The 19,381-nt window shown below is 40.8% G+C and overlaps 1 protein-coding gene across 1 annotated transcript in view; it reads right to left on the reverse strand.

Annotated features, from left to right (window-relative positions):
* Positions 1-9,787: 9,787 nt before the first annotated feature.
* fbln2 (fibulin 2) overlaps positions 9,788-19,381 on the reverse strand; it is a 74,669-nt gene continuing 65,075 nt past the window's right edge. The window contains exons 10-16 of the mRNA XM_085455649.1: positions 18,811-18,954; positions 17,631-17,759; positions 16,470-16,595; positions 15,635-15,751; positions 14,769-14,897; positions 13,235-13,358; positions 9,788-11,494 (exon numbers count right to left, since the gene is read on the reverse strand). Coding sequence (XP_085311775.1) covers positions 11,134-11,494; positions 13,235-13,358; positions 14,769-14,897; positions 15,635-15,751; positions 16,470-16,595; positions 17,631-17,759; positions 18,811-18,954 — 1,130 coding nt within the window. The 3' untranslated portion in view covers positions 9,788-11,133. The remainder of the gene's footprint in view (positions 11,495-13,234; positions 13,359-14,768; positions 14,898-15,634; positions 15,752-16,469; positions 16,596-17,630; positions 17,760-18,810; positions 18,955-19,381) is intronic.

A 19,381-nucleotide genomic window follows, 5' to 3' on the forward strand; every position in this document is an offset into this window, starting at 1 on the left:
TCTTACCCTTCCTCTAGTCATACCCATGTACTTAATGAACTTTGATTCATTCCTGTTGGTTCACATGTTAGCTGATCAGCTGCCATAAAGAGCTTGACTTGTTCAACTCTTATCAGCACAAAATGTTCATTAAGTGAAAATAAGTTAGAATATTTTATATTGAAGGGTGATTCAGGAATATTTCATTGGCTGCTTGCACATAATGACCATTTGTTGGAAAGGTTTTGCTGAGTGTTGCTGATTGTTATCACTGCTGCTCCCTCCATTTATGCTATGATGTCAAACTTTTAAACAGGCACCACTAAGAGCAAGTTTGTGTTTGTACTGGGAATGCTCTAATGTCCCAGGCCTTGCTGTACACTACAAACTCAATGCGTCTCATGTCTCCCTTTATAGTAAATGGCCTGTATTTATATAGCGCTTTACTAGTCCCTAAGGACCCCAAAGCGCTTTACACATCCAGTCATCCACCCATTCACACACTGGTGAGGGCAGCCAGCTACATTGTAGCCACAGCCACCCTGGGGCGCCCCGACAGAGGCGAGGCTGCTGGACACTGGCCTCTGACCACCACCGGTAGGCAACGGGTGAAGTGTCTTGCCAAAGGACACAACGACCGAGACAACCTTCTGATTACAAGGCGAACTCCCAACTCTTGAGCCACGATCGCCCCAATTTATAGAAATTGATTTAAAAAAAAACCGCAAAGTGGAATGTATGAAAAGCAATGAAAAAAACAAACAAACAAAAAAAACCAAACACTACCATACTGTTTTTTAAAAGCTCTGGAATTTTCAGAAAGTAATTTCCTTGTTTAGGAAAGACTTTTCACTGAAACATACAGTACTTTATTTCTCGGTTATTTAAATGAAGGTACATGGAAACCTACATATGTGCAGTGAGCGATCTACTGCAGAAGGAAAGTAGAAAATCTGTAATGTGTGGAAAAGCAACTTTACTATATCCTCCAGAGAACAGAAGGGAAAAGAATCTTTCCATTGAACATTTTTTGTGATTTCCTTCCTCTTTGGAGCTAAAGATGGCCTCCCTTCCCTTTTTGCTAAAGCATATAGTTAGGGCTGGATCCTGTGACCCTGAATCCTCCCTTATTTATGCTGCAGTAGGTGTAGGCTGCTGGGAGATTCCCATGATGCACTGATTATTTCTTCTTCAGTCACCTTTCTCACTCACTATGTGTTAATAGACCTAACTGCACTGAGTCAAACTTGTTATTAATCTCTGGCATTTCCCTTTATACAAGACCTTCCCGGGATTCCCTTCCTGGATTGCGGTGAGTCTGCTTGAGTGTTTTAAGATGAAGAGAGTTGGATATTTGTTCCATTGGACCCCTGGAGCCCCATTCCCTCTTAGTGATCACTGTAAACCAGGGGTCGGCAACCCTAGGCACGCGTGCCACAGCTTGCACGCGAAGGGTTAACTGATGGCACGGCCATAGCTGGACTGGCCATTGGGCATACCGGGCATTTGCTCGGTGGGCCGATGATTTTTTATTAATTTTTTTGTAACAGTATAAACAATCAAAGGTGGTGGATTGGCCAGATGCTGGTGTCAGGAGTAGTGTCGTGGACGAGAGGAGGACCCAATCGCTGGACTCACAGGCAGGTAGGTGAAGGTGGATGTTTATTGCCGAAGGAGTGAGCAAACAGTACAGAGGGAGGAAATGGCTGGCTGGCTAACTGAACATACAGACGACACTAACATCAGACGTACATCAATGACACGACAAGGATCGGATGGAACTGAGGACTTAAATACACGCTGGGTGATGAATGATTAGAAACTGGTGAGTACGCAGCTGAACTTAGTCTGACTAATGATACATGGAAATAACTGGAACACAATACGCAGGCGGTATGCTGGCACAGAAAACACAGATGTGAAAATAAACTGAACATGACAAAACAGAAAACACTGGGTCAACAACCCAGGAACCCTGACAGCTGGCCGGTTAATAATAATAACTCAGTTGTTTGGTGGTGGCTGTGGTGTAGCTTCCACAGATTCAGTAACATTAGCAAGTGGTGGAGGCCAGCGGGTGGATGAGAGAAAGGGGAGGCAGGAGAGGAGAGACCCGAGGCGGCTGCCGGTCCGAGTGTCAGGTGAACTGAACTTCAGGTAAGAAATTATGACCTGCAGTCTATCTGGGTCAGATATAAACCAAGTTTAGGTGGAGTTTATTTTCGTTGTGCTGACTTTTTACAGTCAGTTACAATAACTCGTACTGCGTGCTAGCTAGCATGAACTTTATCTTATTCACAAGTTAGTAGAGTTGCCAACCGTCCCGTAAAAAGACAGAATCGTCCCGCATTCAGAGAAAATATTACGCGTTTCGTATTGAGCTGAAAAGGAACACAGTTTGTCCCGGACTTTAGCTAGGATGGAAAAAGACACAAAGGTGGAGTTATTCTGTGTCTTTACGCTGCACAGCTGCCTCTTCTCCTCTCATTCTCTCCCCTCTTTCTCCTGTTGCTATTTAATCATGAAACTGATCAATGATCAGCTGATCGGCTTTTCTCTCTTGTTTATTTATCGCTCACTTTGCGCCAGAAAGAGGAAACCAGCGGATGTCGCGCTAAACAACAGCAGCGCGTTTAAGCTTGATCAGCTGTTGTTAGAATGTATTTAATATTAATTTCTAGTATCAGCTGATGTTTGCTGGAGCCACAGCTGTAAAGCTGCTGGTCATGATGTCGGTTTGTATATGTGGTGAGAGGGAAACATGAAGATGAAACCAGGAGATGTCCTTACTGGATCATCAGAGCTGAACAGGTGATGGAGAAACAGGTTTACCTTTTAGGTGACATGAATGAGTTGAAGGGAAGTTATGAACTGTTTCTGAGAGACAAATAACACCAGGATCCTTTTTTACGTAGCTGACAGCTGGTAACTGTGCAGGGGCGGATCTAGCAAAGTGTTGCCAGGGGGGCAGGTAGAGCATTAACAGGGAAAGGGGGGCACAAAGAAATACTTTCTTATTCTCATTTAAAATGTCTGGCTGTTATTAAATAATTATCTGAAGCTTACAACCAACTTTTTATCTGATGTAAAATGTATAGAAATCATACATATATACCAACAAGACTGTACATCACTGTCACCACAGCATTTGTTTTCATTCAAAGGCTTTATGGCTTTAATACCTGGGGGGCCGGTCTCTAGTCAAAATGCCCGGGCCGATTTTTTTCGTCCCAGTCCAGCCCTGGGCACGACACGCAGTGAGTTAATCTGAGGAGGTGTATTAAAAAATAAATGGCCGCACCAGCGGTGCACATCGCAAATCAGCTCGCATAGTTGTGCCAATTCTTAATGACGGTGTCTTAGTTAACAGCCCCAACTACCAGATTAAACATGTAATTGGCTAAAAATAACTTTGCCTACTGGTGAGAGGGACGTTGTTAGCTTTCCACATTCCAACACTTCAAAAGTTTCAGGAGCTTTCCGCTCAGCACAGCATCAACACCGCGGAAATACACGGATACATCTGTAGACTCGAGACAGAATTCACAATGTGTTTTTGGGACTTTCAGGTGTTTGGACCAATGTTTTATTTTCTGATAAAACCAGAAAGCTTTAATGAGCAGCTAGACTTGTCTTGCATTAACTGGCTGAGTTAATGCCAGTTAATGCAACATCGAAGCAGCTGGAATCCACAGCTGTGTGTGTTCATGGAGCTGCATGTTCACCTGCTGGACATCACTACCTGACAGGTTTAACTGTCTTCAGAACATTGCAGAGGCCTTATTGACAGTATTTGGCTCTACATGTCTGTGTGAGCAGATTTTCTCTCACATGAGTCCTCAGGTAGCCTCTGAATGCTGGACACTCGGAGACCTGAGTCTCTGAGTGGGAGACCAGAGATCACATTAACATGTGTATCTCTGTATTAACAAACATGCCATATTGGCCCAGTTTATTTTTCTTATCATTGTTGTGAGGAGACCATAAATGGCATTTGTATTTTCTGTTGTACAGTTCATTTGCTGTTATGGATAAAAAGTGTCTTTTTTTTTGTTTCAAAATAGCTGAAAACTATTCACTGATAGCTGCCAACATCTGCAGACAAATATAATTCTATAAAGTTGTTCTATATAGTGTGTAACTGTTAATATAGAGCGTTATTAAATTTATTGCTAATGCAATCATATGGCACACTGACTTCTGAGGAAATTTTAGATGGGACTCGTCATCAGAAAGGTTGCCGACCCCTGCTGTAAACAAACGCAACAAACTTGTGACATTATCGTGTCATTATGTCTTTAAGACATTCCTGTGTGTGTCATCTTGCTTTATTGAAAGATAGAGCTGGGAATCATCTGCATAGCAGTGAGGATTTATGCTACACCTTCCAATGATACTGGCTACAGGAAGAATATACAATGGATCCTTTTCCAGGCTAAATGAACATTTCCTAAATTAGTGATACACTATTTCCCCTCCAGCTTATGAACTGTAACCTGGGGCATTCTGGTACTAAGGGCAGATGTGGATAGTCATGTTCAAACATGGGGTTTGTTATGGAAAAAAAACTGGATAGGACAGTCCAATGAGAAAACAGTGCTCAAGTTTAGATTGGGCAGGATGTTAGTGCCAGTCACACCCCTCCAGGTCATACTGAAGTCATGCATTAGCTTGCTCCCAACCTTACTCCCAACAGAAAAGCGACGTTCCATATTCCATACTCCTGTATTCGTCAGCAGGAGATTGGACTGCCTGGATCTCCAACCTTGACTCCTGTTCAATCAACAAAGCACTGAATTGTTATGGACCCTCTGAGTAGGGTGCTTACTGGAGACTGGGACCATATATTGCTTTCAGGCTGTGCCCAACCAACCTCTAAACTAGGTGCTTTCCTTCACCGGTTCCGGTTCCAACATAGGTTCAACATAGCTGCTGGGCTTGTGTGGGTGCACAAACCCTGTACAAACCCCTCCACCACAAAAAGTCGGTGATTTCAGATCAACACAACATTATGGGTAATTCAATGAGGACCAAAAAACTGCTTTCTGATGGAGACTTAATACACACGAGGTAATTTTTTGACTGAATATATTAAAAAATTATAAATTTATTGCCATTAAATTGTCAGTAAATATGGAAACTATCAAGTTCTTATATGCGATATGCCGAGGGCGTGTTTAATGGAAAACAATGCAGAGTTTTCCTGACCCACAGATTCGCCCCAACATCCACCTGACGTTGTCTTTTCCTGCTGTTATGTTAAATACTGCAGTGTATTGTGTTGAGGACATTTGCTGTAATCATGTTTAACAATTGGGTGGAAGGAGCTACTTGTAGAAATTAGCAAAGGGGTTGTAGCCCTTTAGTGCTCTTAGTAAAGGATTCATCAAGAACTTGGTCTCATCTTATTTAAACATCTAGAACTTCCTAATTTGGCCTTCTGCTTAGTACCAAGTGCAATATTTCCTACTATGACGAAGCATTTTATTCTATTTTGTACAGTATGTTATTCTACTTTATCTTATCCTTTTCTATTGTGTTTTTCTTAATTTTACTGCTCTTAACTTGCACTTTCTGCCGTGACCAAAACAATTATGCCTAATAAAGGTTTATCTTATCTTATCTTATAGACCTGTTATTTATGTGGCAGCATGAAATTGACAGTATGACCAGAGGTAAATTTTAAAGAACGTCAACAATGCTTCTCAATATAATGCTTCTCTTCAGTATCAGTTGATCCAAAAATGTGTCAGTTTCTGTTGAGAGTCACTCAGTCTTAGTTAAATTTTCCTTTTTCAGTTCGGTTTTTACTTCAGACTTAATGCGTATTTAAAAACAAAAAGAAAAAGTACTGAATACCACCGCTGAATGCTGCACATCATGCACACTGGTGTTTGTTTTATTTTATCTTTCCTGCTATTTTTTTTCATCCAATTTTATTTCTAATTTGTGTACCTTTCCACATTTACCATACAATTAAGGAGAGCCATGGGAGCAATTGTGGTAAAAGTGATGTGGAATTTTCTATAAGGAGCCTTTCCAAGAAAAATACTCTAACCCTTGAAACAGCATATCTTCATTATTGCATTTACGACCAAATGCGATGCAGCCTGTCGCAAGAAATATTCCAAAACACATTAAAGTCAAGAAGGCTCTGATAAGTGACTAATTGTGGATATGCAGGCGAGGTAGGGCACGTGGTAAACAAAAGGAGGATCTTATTGATTTCTCAGTGGGTTTTATGAGGCACACACAGGCCTCACACACACTGGCACAGTGCGATAAAGAGAACATTATTTTCTCTATGATTAGCTAAAGAAGATAAATGGTGTATAATCAGCCAATCAAAGGCATCATTTAACTGGTTCCCTCAAGGAAGCCTGGCCTGGTGTTCATAGATGGAGTTCTCTGCTTTGGAAGAAATGCATCACATCTATCTATGGAAAAGCTTACTCAAGATTTCACACATGATAACTGCCCACTGATAGCTCACATGATGACTGGGAGTAGGTCTGAGCACAGCAGTTAAATGGAATCACTGGCGTGGTTGTGCAGTGAGGAAGCCCCTGTGAGAAGAATGGGAATGTGTTTGTGCTAACATGTGCTGGAATGGAAAATGTAGGTATGCATTTGATGTGCTGATGCACAGACAAGTTACGCAAGCATATTGTGCAAGTAAACATTCTTTCAGCTGCATGCTGACAGATTGATGCAGTCTGCTGCCCTCTGTTGTCCACCTACAGCTCACTACACAGTTTTCTAAGCTTCAGAGCGCTCCAAAATTCACATGAAAGAAAATATAAAGAAATGTCATTCTAACATTTTGGAGAGACCGTAACGGCACATCAAATTTGGTTAACAAAGTGAAATATAGGATTTATAGGTTACGAGGCAAACATAACCAAAAATAAATGTCACAAATGTACACATACAAAAATTAAAAACACTGTAGTTTAAACTAATAAATGGTCAGGACAAAAACAGACAGAGGAGGAAGCATTAGCAACGAGACAGCTTCAATCTGTGCTTTAATTAACATGTTAAGATGCACATTTTATTAAATAAAAATTACTATTAAACACTTATATAGATTATACACTCACTCGAAACACTGCATGGTCCGCAACAATATTCATATAGGTGGTATTAGTAAGTAAGTAAAGATCCTCCACACCACTGGAGCTCCACCTGGCTGAAGTGTTGGAGCCAGAGGTGTAGAGTGATGCTCTGCCACTTTTTGTTTGATTTATTTTTAAATAAATATTTTTTATATATTTATAGAAAATATAGAAGTTTATTTGCCTAATTTCAATAAAGAGGACTTTATATTGGAATATCAATGTTCACTTTTATTGAAACCACCTGTAGAGCAGCACATCACTAAAAGATGAAAAAAAGCACATCAGAGAGTGTTTCAGAAGTTGACCAGTGATAGGCCAGCTCACTGACTTTGATCTTTCATTGAGATGTAAAGAGGATGAAGCAGAGGAAGTGTGCTTTCTGGAAATACAGAAACCTCATCTTTTTATACAGTAATGTAACAGAATAATATTTAAAAGCTGCAGCCGAATGGAGAAGTCACAGAAAAGGCAGCAAACACATCTAAACATAAATCCAGTTGAATACTGAACAAACAGCCTTTTTTGCTGTGTTGTGGCTCACTTTGAAGAAATTTAGCTCCTAACCCTTTGACGAGATCAAAGCTGGGACCAAATAGCTGAGTTACCTCCGTTAAGGATCGGTGAGTACCTACTGGCTAGTGTTACAAACCATGACTGGAAATAAGTTTGATCTCCAGCTCACTTCCTCGATTTAATGGGAACCTCCGTTAAATAGAAACTGCTGCTAACAGCTTTGTGTCTGATCCCACTGGAAGGACCTGATGTTCCAGCATCGTAACCAGTCAGGCCCATATACCATCGCTGAAATGACCAAGCTGTTTTTGTGATGTCACAGCTCTGCAGCTCCTGGAAAAAGATAGCAAGTGGCCTCCAGAGATTTACCACAACCACAGGTCATAAAGGCTTTTTAATGCACAGTTAACACTGTGAAAGTCTGTTTTAATGGAAACTATAACGTTTATCTAATTGAAACCATAGTGCGATGAAAAACTACAATTACAAATGATATTTTCCTTTGGTTTCACACGTCACACAAACCACAGCCTCATGGGTGAAAGTACTTTGGTTGACTCATCCAGCACAAACGCAACTTCATGTGTGGAGATCTGGTTGTTCTCACGTTGCAGTAAGAAGGTGGGTCCTGGCCACATATTTTTAGCTGTCTTGATAACCCTTTGAAGTTGAGACAGATAATCAGAAGTCACACCCCCACATGTGTGGGACGACGCCTCAATAGCCGGATGTGTTCGGGCTTCAGCAGAGAGGAAAGAGGCCACCCATGGCACACCAGTATCACTGCTCTACTGGCTGAGCAGTTTCCTAAACAAGCTTTCTATCATCTAGTCGCACAAACCACAGGGATGCACTGATTCTTCACTGTGCTCGTAGGCCTATTAAAGGCTTTCATTTGGGAGGGTATATTCAGGGAGGTTTAATCTAAATTCTGCTTCTACATTATTTTTGTTTGTGTATTCATTTTGAAATTTGTAAAAGAATAACAGACAAGCAGGCATTAACCACAGAAACTTACAGCTGAGAGAGCACAGCAGAGGACGTGCTGACCAACAGAATAGCAGGAGTAGGAATACAGTTACCAATAAAATGCACTAAATGTGCTATAATATTGACGAGGCCGTAATATTTTATAAAGCTTTCAGCCTGTACTGTGTTGAGGCTACAGAGAAACGTCTGTGTGGGCTGCTGGGTGCTCCAGTCTTCATTACTGCAACAAAGACGGCATATGTCAAAGGAAGCAGGTAAGAAGAGTTGGTTTGTTGTGTATTGATATACACTATTCGAAGTGACTCTTTATTTCTGTGAATCTTTGCTATGAAACGTGTTAACTTGAGCTCAGAAACATAATAGACACATCGAGAGTATTTCAAGTATCAAGAAAATCTAAACGCTCCTTTTGTTGTTTTAGAGTAAGTCAGACTAAAAAGACCTCATAGAAAATAAAGTCACTTTCAGTTGGATTCAGAGGAAATGTTGGGCCTCTTCATTTTGTTTTCACAGCCTATGAATTCTTACTGCATAGTACCGACAAAATTCAACACAAGCAAACAAACACTCAGAGATCAGAGATCAGGTTTTTATGTTTGAGTAGAATTTGCAGTACCTTCTGCAAATACAACACATGTATATACTGTGTTTAGTTTTTATTTTTATTTATTGAATTATGTTAAAAAAAGATCGGCATCATCCTTTAGAATAATTTATTCTAGGATTCGGTAAAAAGCTCTTCTGACATTTTATGTTGGGTGATTTCACACCCAGTAACTGCAGTCTTAAAATATCAGTGTTATTATTCAGTAAAACCTCCTATCAGCCAAACTGTGGTGTTTGATTTTTACAGTGACCCCACCCTCTAGTTTCCAGTTGAACTGTCATCTATTGGAATGTATTAATAGGCTGGAGCGCACACTTTCCGGGTGGGAATACCACAGGGTGGAACACAGACGACGATGTTCCTTGTGGAGCAGCGGAAGAGGTGATAAAAACATTTCAGATAAGAAGTGCCTAATGTGTGCGGCACAGCTGTTTTTCTTCATAATATCTAAATTACTTTATAAGTGTATTAATAGTGGGACCTTCTGACACCAGTAGATGGGGATGTGGGTTCACTGTTGACTGAGGAACCAGCGGCCCAGCGTGTGACGGTGTTACTGACGTGGACAAACGCACTCTGACACTGTGACCTTTTATTGATCGTCAGTCAGTTTACAGATACAAACGTACATGCTGTGTGAGGCCAGCCTGCAGTTAACGCAGCAGGCTGAGTCAGTCCTGCACACCACACAGGAAATTGTCTAGTGTGTAAAAGAGAATGTGGCTTTTACCCTGAGATAATTACACAGTCAAATAAAAAAGATGCATCTGGTTACAAACTAAAGAGTATAACATGAAACAATAAAATGTAACCCCCCCTATAATAATACTGTCAGTGCTAGAATGACATCATCACTACTTTTTTGTGTGTTTTGAACTCATTTGATCAGATCACATATTCATAAATAATATACACCAAACGCTTGACCAAATCAAAAATTAGGTCCAAAACGGGCAAAATAATAATGAAAAAAAACAAAAAACCCTGATGACATTAATTTACGTAGTTTTGCTTTTAGTATATTTTATGAGATGGGAGAAAAACGTTCTTCTTTCTTTTTTTAATTGGAGAAACGCTCCATTTCCCCTTTGTGTTGCCCAGCTCTGTGGATATGTCACTAACATTTATCATTTACATGTGAAATATGCCAAATCACAAAAAATACCAAGTGAAATAAGCATACGATACCAAAATAAATATCCTTTATTTGATTTTTTTTTTTATCTAAAACTATTGAAAGATTATTTTTTAAACTACACAAATAAAGATTGAAATTGAACGATTTATACTGCTTCCTAGACTTCTGAGACCATTTGTTCTCATATATTCATTTTGTCAGTTTTGGACCTTATCTATGGAAAAGTGGCCGCTATGCATCGTGTGATGTCACCACAGCCACATCACCATCCTGGTGCTTGAGTGTGCCGTATTCTCCCGGATGACAGCTTTTCAGGCCGTTGTAGCATCTCCCTCTCTGTAATGTGAAAATCTCTCAGCTCCTGTGCTGACATATCAGTGAAGTGAGAGGAAAAAACAACACAATCTTACAGTTGTATCTTAAAGCCAGCCAAAGGTGCGAAACATCACCAAAAGGGTAATGAGGGAATAAACCAATAACCGAGACCAGCCAACGTCTATACACACAGTTGAACAGACACTAATAGTGCGAGTGTATAAAAGCTAAATTATGTTTGCTAGAGTGAAGCTGAAAAATACATACGTAGAAATACAAGGTTTTTCAGGAAACATTACTTTCAAGGAAACATAGCAGAGAGCCTGCCATGATAGGAATAATTCAATCTTTGGCAATATTCTACAAGATTCCTAGATCATGCTTTAACCTTTAGAGGCATTACAAAAATCTAAACGCCAAAAATGTTTAGCACCATATGAAATGTCTAGTCTCTGTCTGTCTCTTTGGTATTACATAGTGCTGGGTGTTATGAAGACGTGAATCTTGGCCAAGAATGAAGTGAACGTCCCTTGCCTCAGCAGCTTCATTTCCACGTCTATCAGGAAGTCTTTGGGCTCGCGGACCTTTCTCTGCAGGTAGACGGCACCTGTGAAACTGTTCAGCTTGCGTGTGCTGAAGTATCCCTCTTCATTCCCCTTTCTGATGCTAATGACAATATGATCTCCAGAGTAGGCTGGGTTAGGGCCAATTCGGAAGATCTGAGCTGGAATGATGATGTTGGTCTCATACGTGAGCTGGTAGTAAGTGATCCACAAGGGAGAGTTCTTACAGTCTAAGGAACTGGCGGGACAGTTGATCCGCTCACAGCGTCTGAAAATGAGCCAGGGAAGATGGTGAGAAGACGTAAGCAAAACATTGTTTGGACACTGTGCTGCTCACTGAACACTCAACACACAAAATGTCTTGACATTACGTTTGTGAACTGGCATCGAATAAATAGAAGTGATCCTATAGAACCAATTCTAGATAACGCATCATCTGTGCAAGGGTGGAAAAGGGATATAAGACGGGTAGGGAAGAGATGCCGTTTCTACTGATGGTTTCTTGTTAATCATCACAGACCATGTCAGTAAGCTACAGCAGCCTCTGGGCTTTCAAGACTGTGGGGGCCCATAGAGGTGAAAATCAATGTAAGAAATAACCAGCAAATATGAAAATACTATAAAAGCACATAAAACACAGCAAAATTTGAATAAAACAATGGAAGTAGAAAAAAAACAAATGTCACAGAAGACAACTGCCATGTTTTTGGGGACGTGACGGACCACCTGGGAAAGTGACACAAGCCATATGAGGGATCCCACTGTGCTTTAACTACATGATTCATATATTACTGTAGATATATGTTTGCTATGAGCTGTTTACTGTCAGCTTGCCACATCTGCAGCTGTTCCATCACCTCAAAAACACATCTGTTGTGTGGGGTGTTTTGTGAGAGCTTTTGCAGCACTTTCGTCTTCTTTCCTTGTCTATTTTTCAACATCCGTTGTGTTTATGCAGCATTTTTCTTCTTCTGCATTTGTTGCAGTGCCTTTCCCCTCTCTACACTCCCTGAACATTTTGAACCAAGCTGCGTGATGCAAAATCATTTGCTTCTTAAAGCACATGTGATTTTTCCATTGCTACTGGAGTGCTATTGAAAAGAGGTAGCATGTAGCAGCACTGCTCTTTCACATCACTGCCCCCTGCTGCAAGGATTCCATAATAACATAGATGAAGACTGTGGATGCCAGTGGAAATCAGAAGCCTTTGTGGGTCTTTCCCACAGTGCAATCTGAAGCTCCGTGACTGTTTATCCATCACACATCAGGATTTACAGCCTGGAGTTATCGTTGTAGTGCACCGTAATATTTGCACAACTCACATCAAGACAAGAGTGCCTAGGAACCTAATACGGGAAGACCAAGACACATTTTAATCTCAGCTGTCTGTCCGTGACTGCCAAGTCTGCTCATGAATGAAAGATGTCTCTCCATGGGGAGCCAAGAGATGTCACACTGAGGGTAATAAGGTGTCTCTAGGTAACACTGATAAGACGTCTCTTGTGGGCTGACAGGGGAGTGAGTGTGTGTGTGTGTGTGTGAGTGTGTGTGTGTGTGAGTGTGTGTGTGAGTGTGTGTGTGTGGTGTTGCTGTTCAGTGGAGCGTAGAGCAGGGAGAGCTGCAGAGACGGCTCTGGGAAGCACCGAGCTGATCAAAGCCATCTGACTTCTTCACACAGCGGATGTGAATCATGTTCAGTTAAACAAGCTCACAGCTAACAAGGCCCTTCTGTGCAGAACACTGCGCTGTACGCACATCGATGTATAATGTTTCACAGCCTGAGAGGATCTGGACAGAAACCGTATACACAGATATAGGCCAATGCAGCTGGAGACTGCAAAAACAAATTTTATTGGACCTGTTTACAAAGACAACTCAAATATGGAAACTTATAATACCCTGATGTTCTAATGAGCCTTAACCTCGGCATACTTTGATGTAGTAAAAACCTGACTCTGAGCCAAAAGCGTAAAACTTTAGCAGGGGAGAAAATATAAATCTGACTCACGTGTTTGACACTTTCTTGTAGTGTTGAGGGCAATCAAAGGAGAGACACCTGAAGCCTCCCTGAAGGTTGTAGCAGGTCTGCCCAGTGGAGCAGTTGTGGGTGCCAGTTGTGCACTCATCAATATCTGGAAAAAGAGCCAACAATAAATCTAATAAATATCATCATTTTGATATGATAGACTTTTGTGACCCAATCTGAATGATGCAACTGATGATCAACTCCAAGAATAGGAGACAGACACAGTCTAAATGCAACGTGTCTGGATACACTCATTATTCAGAATGACCTGCACTACTCTGAAACTGTGTGGGTGTCCTACTGGAACAGCCGCATGGCTGGGTGTTGGTACCAGTGCAGACTGGAGCACCGTCTCCAGTCCCATTACCACCAAAAATGATCACAGTTGCAAATCTGCATCAACAGCTCAACCTCAGTCGACTTCAGCCAGTTGCAGCATGGTGATGTTGAGCATACGGTGTTTAGACTACAATGACTAAAACCAATCATAGAATAGATTTGGTTGTTCTACACAATGAAAACAATGCAGTGAGAAATGCATCTGATCTAAGCAGAGACTAAACATGTTTATGACATAAAACATTGTTGTCATCTGTCATTGATGATGATTGGGATGCAAATACAGGGATGCCTGTATTTGCATCCTCTTGGCACTGTGTATGTAATCATAAAGTGGGAAAACTTTGAGTTAGGTTTGCTGTCAAAATTCCACAAGAGTAACAAAAAATCCATTAACTTGGCAAGAAAGGAAATTTCCATAAATCTCTAGCACCAAATTGAACCACTGTTACACTTGTCAAACAATATCAGTTAATAAGGGCTATACAATATGAGCAAAAGTTATACAGTAGTGCAGTTTGAATTTAAGGATTAATAAGTTAAGTGAAAATTGGGTAGAAAAGGGAGAAACTCATTAAACCCATAGGTATGCATAGGTAGAGCAGTAAATGTTCTCTCCCAGATTCAGATTTAGTGTGCTGCTGTTTGCGTAGGGCAGCACGGTGGCGCGGTGGTTAGCACTGAGAAGAGTTTGATTTCACCAACTAGCCGGGCTTTTCTGGAGCTTGCACGTTCTCCCCATGTTTGCGTGGGTTCTCTTCAGGTACTCCAGCTTCCTCCCACAGTCCAAAGACATGCAGTTAGTGGGGTTAGGTTGATTGGAAACTCATAGGTGTGAATGTGAGTGTGAATGGTTTGCAATTTCTATGTGTTAGCCCTGCGACAGACAGGTGACCTGCCCAGGGTGTACCCCGCCTCTCGCACTGTGGGTAAGTAGAAGAGAATGGATGGATGGATGCTGCAATTTGCTCAATCTATTCTTTAACAGCCTGTCACACTAAGTGTACCCACTGCATTTTTAACAAGATTTCTTTGACTTTTTTCTATATCTATTAATGTAGTTACTACATGCATATAACAGCACTGACAGAAAGGTTTTCAATGCTCCAGTCAAACAGTACAAAAATGTAACCTGCATCAGGTCCAAGAAGACGATTACTGTATATATCAGCCTCACCTTTGCAGGTGCGTCCGTTGGCAGCCATGACATATCCATGAGGTGGACAGGCACACTGATAGCTGCCTGCAGTGTTAACACACTGGAAGGCACAGAGGTTCCCGATGCTCTGGGAGCACTCGTCAATATCTGTGTAAAACACACACATGCACATCTCGTCACTGTGATTAAACTGTGAGGAAAGAAAGGTTCAAAAGCAGTCGGGCTTTTCAGCTTTATCTCGAGCATTGTGTGTATCTTATGTGGAACATCAACTACAACTTGGCATCAGGAGAAGTTCTCTGCAGCTGGAACATCAGCCCCTTTTATGGGAAATTTATACCAACACATTTACCTCTGTTTTATAGAAAACCGTTCCTGGGTAGGTTATTTTGGTATTGATTGTCCTGTCTGATTTCATACATCACTCATCCGATTTCTCTACTGTGAAACTAACAGCAAGAGAACGACAGTCTAATTTTAAAGGTGTTCTATGTATTCATCATTTGAAGCATGTTTTTCTGTTGTTGGCTTTCCTGATACAACCCCAAAAAGGACGTGTGTCTTCAGCAGGAGTTGAACCAGCAACTGTGTAAACCACTATAATGCAGCTATAGTGTATTATATATGTAAGTGCAGTCTGTGTATGGTTTTGGATAATAGAAACACTTCAGTAAATGCAGCTGAGGTTCACAACTCTCTGAGTAAATCACAAGTGTTTGTGGGCAACTATTTGTTAAATTTCACACATGTATCTAATTAGATGTGTTTAAATGTGTTGAGTGTAAATCACATAAACTGTAGGAATAGAGCAGTATGCTGGACTGAGGTCTCCATCGATCTCTCTGAAGTGTTTCTACCACACTGGCAACCTTGGAAGAAAATACCTTCACAGGTGTGCCCATCATCTTTCAGGTAGTAGCCTGGGCGACAATAGCATTGATATGAGCCATAGATGTTGGCACACTCCTGGCTACAAGGGTTTTGGTCACACTCATTTGTATCTGAGCACAGAAACAAAAAAATACAATCATAAAATTGGACATAAACGTGTAAATATTTATGCAAGCTGTATGTTAGGAGTTAGATAGAAAAAACAAATATTTGTATGTATATGTTGTAATGTTGCTGCCTCCCCAAACACCTTTGCTGCTCTAGTCATTTATCCAAGACACTTTGTTCAAGACAAGTAACTTGAAAAAAATCGATCTTAAAAGCGATAATCAAAACCCAATGATATCCTTCAGGCAAGCGTTTATCTATAAACCTCGATGAACGCTAAGCTTCACCTTCGGAACAGAAACATTTACATCTGGATTAAGTTCCTTCAGTCACGTCTGTGACAAGCTGGACATAACGTGAATCATGACCGGCTTTGCTCTCTGAAGCACAGTCACATCTCCAGCATGCTGACGACTGACAGCACCTGAACCAGGAAACTATTATTATTACTCTTATCCCAGAGATGGAGACTAAATTAAATGCCAATGGAAAATAGCCTTTATTGATAACAGTGACTTACAAAGGAGACATAAACAGTTTCTCATCAATATACTTAATCTCCAAAGTCTGTGCAAAGACTACTTTTGCCTTTTGATGCTGATGTTGTGCCCGGAGGCTCGCCTCTGTGATTTAAGTTCTTCATGAAAAATAAGACTGTCTGTCTAAACAAGGTGGCATTTAAATTTTCAATATGTCAGAGGAACAAACTGTCTAGCTTACCTTCGCAGTTCTTGCCGTCGAATGCGAGGGAGAAGCCAGCTGTGCACGAGCAGCGGTAGGAGCCTGGGGTGTTTTCACACTTCTGGGCGCAGAGCCTGCCAGAATAGCGCCAGCACTCATTTACGTCTGTCAGTACAAAAACAGGAGCTATTAGGCAGCAGATAGCCTTGAGGCCCACCAAGGACTCAACACACATACTCGATGAGCTTCCCTTGAAGGCCATCCCTCTTTTAAGCCAGCTTTCTTTTGATTGGCTGCTTCTCAGAAGCTTAAGGTTTGTCCAAACACCTATTGCGTGGGACCTTTGATGAATAGGAATACACACAATTGTAATACACGACAACAAAAACTAAAAAAATAACATATTAGGTCAACACTGAAGTAACTACAGCATACGCTCCAATTTCCTGAAAAATAGAACCCAGTTAAATATGACTTTCTTAAAATAAACACTCAATATTAAATATTATTGGCTAATTCTTCACAATTTGTTCAGTTAATTCAGATCAATTCAATTTCAGTTATGTAGTTCAAAATCCCGTTCATTTTACCGTGTCATTATTTATTTAACAAGAAATGGAGCAAAATGCAGAAACAGTGAGTAAAAAACGAAGTACATGCCGTGATTCAGTACCTTGTAGAACCATCTTTAACAACAATAACTTCAAGTAATCATTGTCTACATCACTTTATTAGTCTCTCATATTCTTTTTTATAACGTTGCTTCAGTTCATTGAGATTTGCTTACACACAGCTCTCGTAAAATTACAGTGTGTAAAATGTCAGCTGAGTTCTGCTTTCGTACTCTTTAGAACATTTAAGCCTGCTTGCTGACATCTGCCTGGAGACTGGACGGTTGCATGTCTAATCTGCTGACAATTAATAATTATGAGAATTATGAGAATATCAGGAATAAATATGCTTTATGTTTCGTCCAAGAATTGAAATCCACAAATAATAAGCATTTTTTACAAATGATAGGCTGAAAGTGTAGAAAGTGTTATCCAACCCAGTTTGGTCAAATCTGACATCATAACAGAAAAGCTCTGATTCAGTGAGCCGACGTTTGCACCCATAGCTTCTCTGGTTTCAAAAGTGCTCGATAAAGTGAACCTTCAGTCTGAACATCTTCACTTGCAGACGTCACACAGTGATACGTACCAGTGCAGACTTTGCGTAAGGCGTTATACTGGTAGCCTGTCTGGCAGTCGCAGCGGTAGCTGCCGGGGAGGTTGTGACAGATCTGGCCCACTCCACAGCGGTGCGTCCCCATCTGACACTCGTCAGTGTCTATGCAGGCAGAAAGAAAGATGAAGCACTTCAACAGTGACCCACTGAGCACCCGAGAGGGTATAACTTAAACACAGCTAAGGCTTGTTACAGTCCAAAAAGACCAGGCATCAATGTTCTCACTCTCTGGGTATTATTATTTTGTTATTTATGTTTTTAAAATGATTTTTATTTTTAAATTATTTTGGAAAATAATTGTTGGTGTGTATCAGAATAAATATTTTCTTGGGAGAACAATTTATTAAAAACAACAATTACAGACCACTTAGGGTTAGTTTAGGGAACCAGTGAGTATTTCAGACAATGGGCACAATAAAGCTTAATTAGTCAATTTCCTTATTTGTGTGTAATACTTTTAAAAATATGGGGGAGTGGTGTGAAGATAGAAAAATGAATGAGTAGGAAGCAAGATTTTAAATAGCAGGGACAACGGCAGGCCAGTGGGATGGGAGCTAAAACTGGATCTATCCAATACAGAATCACTACTATGGTAGAGTAAATGGCACATGTTTGCAGACAAGTCGGCGTCATCAACATACAGCACAGGCAACGACTGCAATCTGCTTGCGACCAAAGTAAAGTCACAAGGAGGTTTCTGATACAGCACTCCCTTTGTGACTCTTGGCGGCGACATTTCCTCTTGCTCATCGACATCTTGATCAAACAATCACTCAGTACTTGCATTGTCATTTATAAGAATACAATTAAATGAAGCATAATTTGACACCATTTAAGAACTGCATGTAAGCTGAACAAGATTTAGTTGTTCTCATTTTAAGTCTGTCTTTTTGAGCAGTTTTGAGTACCAAAGCAGCAACTGAGTGAGAGCATCGATGCATGGTCTTTTAGAAAAACTCTTGTGCCACAACTGTACCTTTAACTGAAAGAATAGAAGTGATTATAAATAATATTCACTCTTGCATTTTTCCTGGTTGTATCTAATCGATTGAACCTGTGTCTTGGTCAACAACAGGGCCATCAGTGCTTTCATTCACACCTTTCCACAACACCATCGTCCTGTGTGAGTGGTGCATGTTGTGCTAAACCTCACCAACACACTTGGCTCCATCAGGGCTGGCGTGGTAACCATGGCTACACATCACAATCTTCTTCTGGCACGTGTAGGAGCCAACGGTATTGATACAGTTAAAGCCTGAACTGCAGGGCTCAGTCAGGCTGCTGCACTCGTTTATATCTGCAGAGTCAAAAAGATCAAGAATGAAGCTGTGACTGCGCGGAGGCTCAATCCTGATAGGCTTAAGATTACTTCAATTCAATTTTATTTATACAGCATCAAATCACACCAACAGTCTTCTCAAGGTGCTTTGTATTGTAAGGTAGACCCTACAATAATACATACAGAGAAAATCCTCCCACCCTCAGACAGATCTGTGATGTATGTGCAGTCATCTGCAGGGAGACATTACCACTGATGATTACTTGCTCTGCTTTGGCTGTAGATCAGCCGAGGTACACGGGGCAGTTTTATGACATCAGGAGCACCCAGAGGTGAATATTATGTTTCGCTCATTTTGCAGTGATGCTGCCCTGCACGGTACTGAGAAAAGTGCAAGTAATCCAAAGAAAATTGGATTACATTCTGTTTAATCTGAATCTGAATC

The sequence above is a fragment of the Copadichromis virginalis genome, linkage group LG5 (assembly GCF_057382275.1).
Source record: "Copadichromis virginalis isolate Kocher_CV1m ecotype Utaka linkage group LG5, C_Virginalis_male_GT1.1, whole genome shotgun sequence".
Lineage (NCBI taxonomy): Eukaryota > Metazoa > Chordata > Actinopteri > Cichliformes > Cichlidae > Copadichromis > Copadichromis virginalis.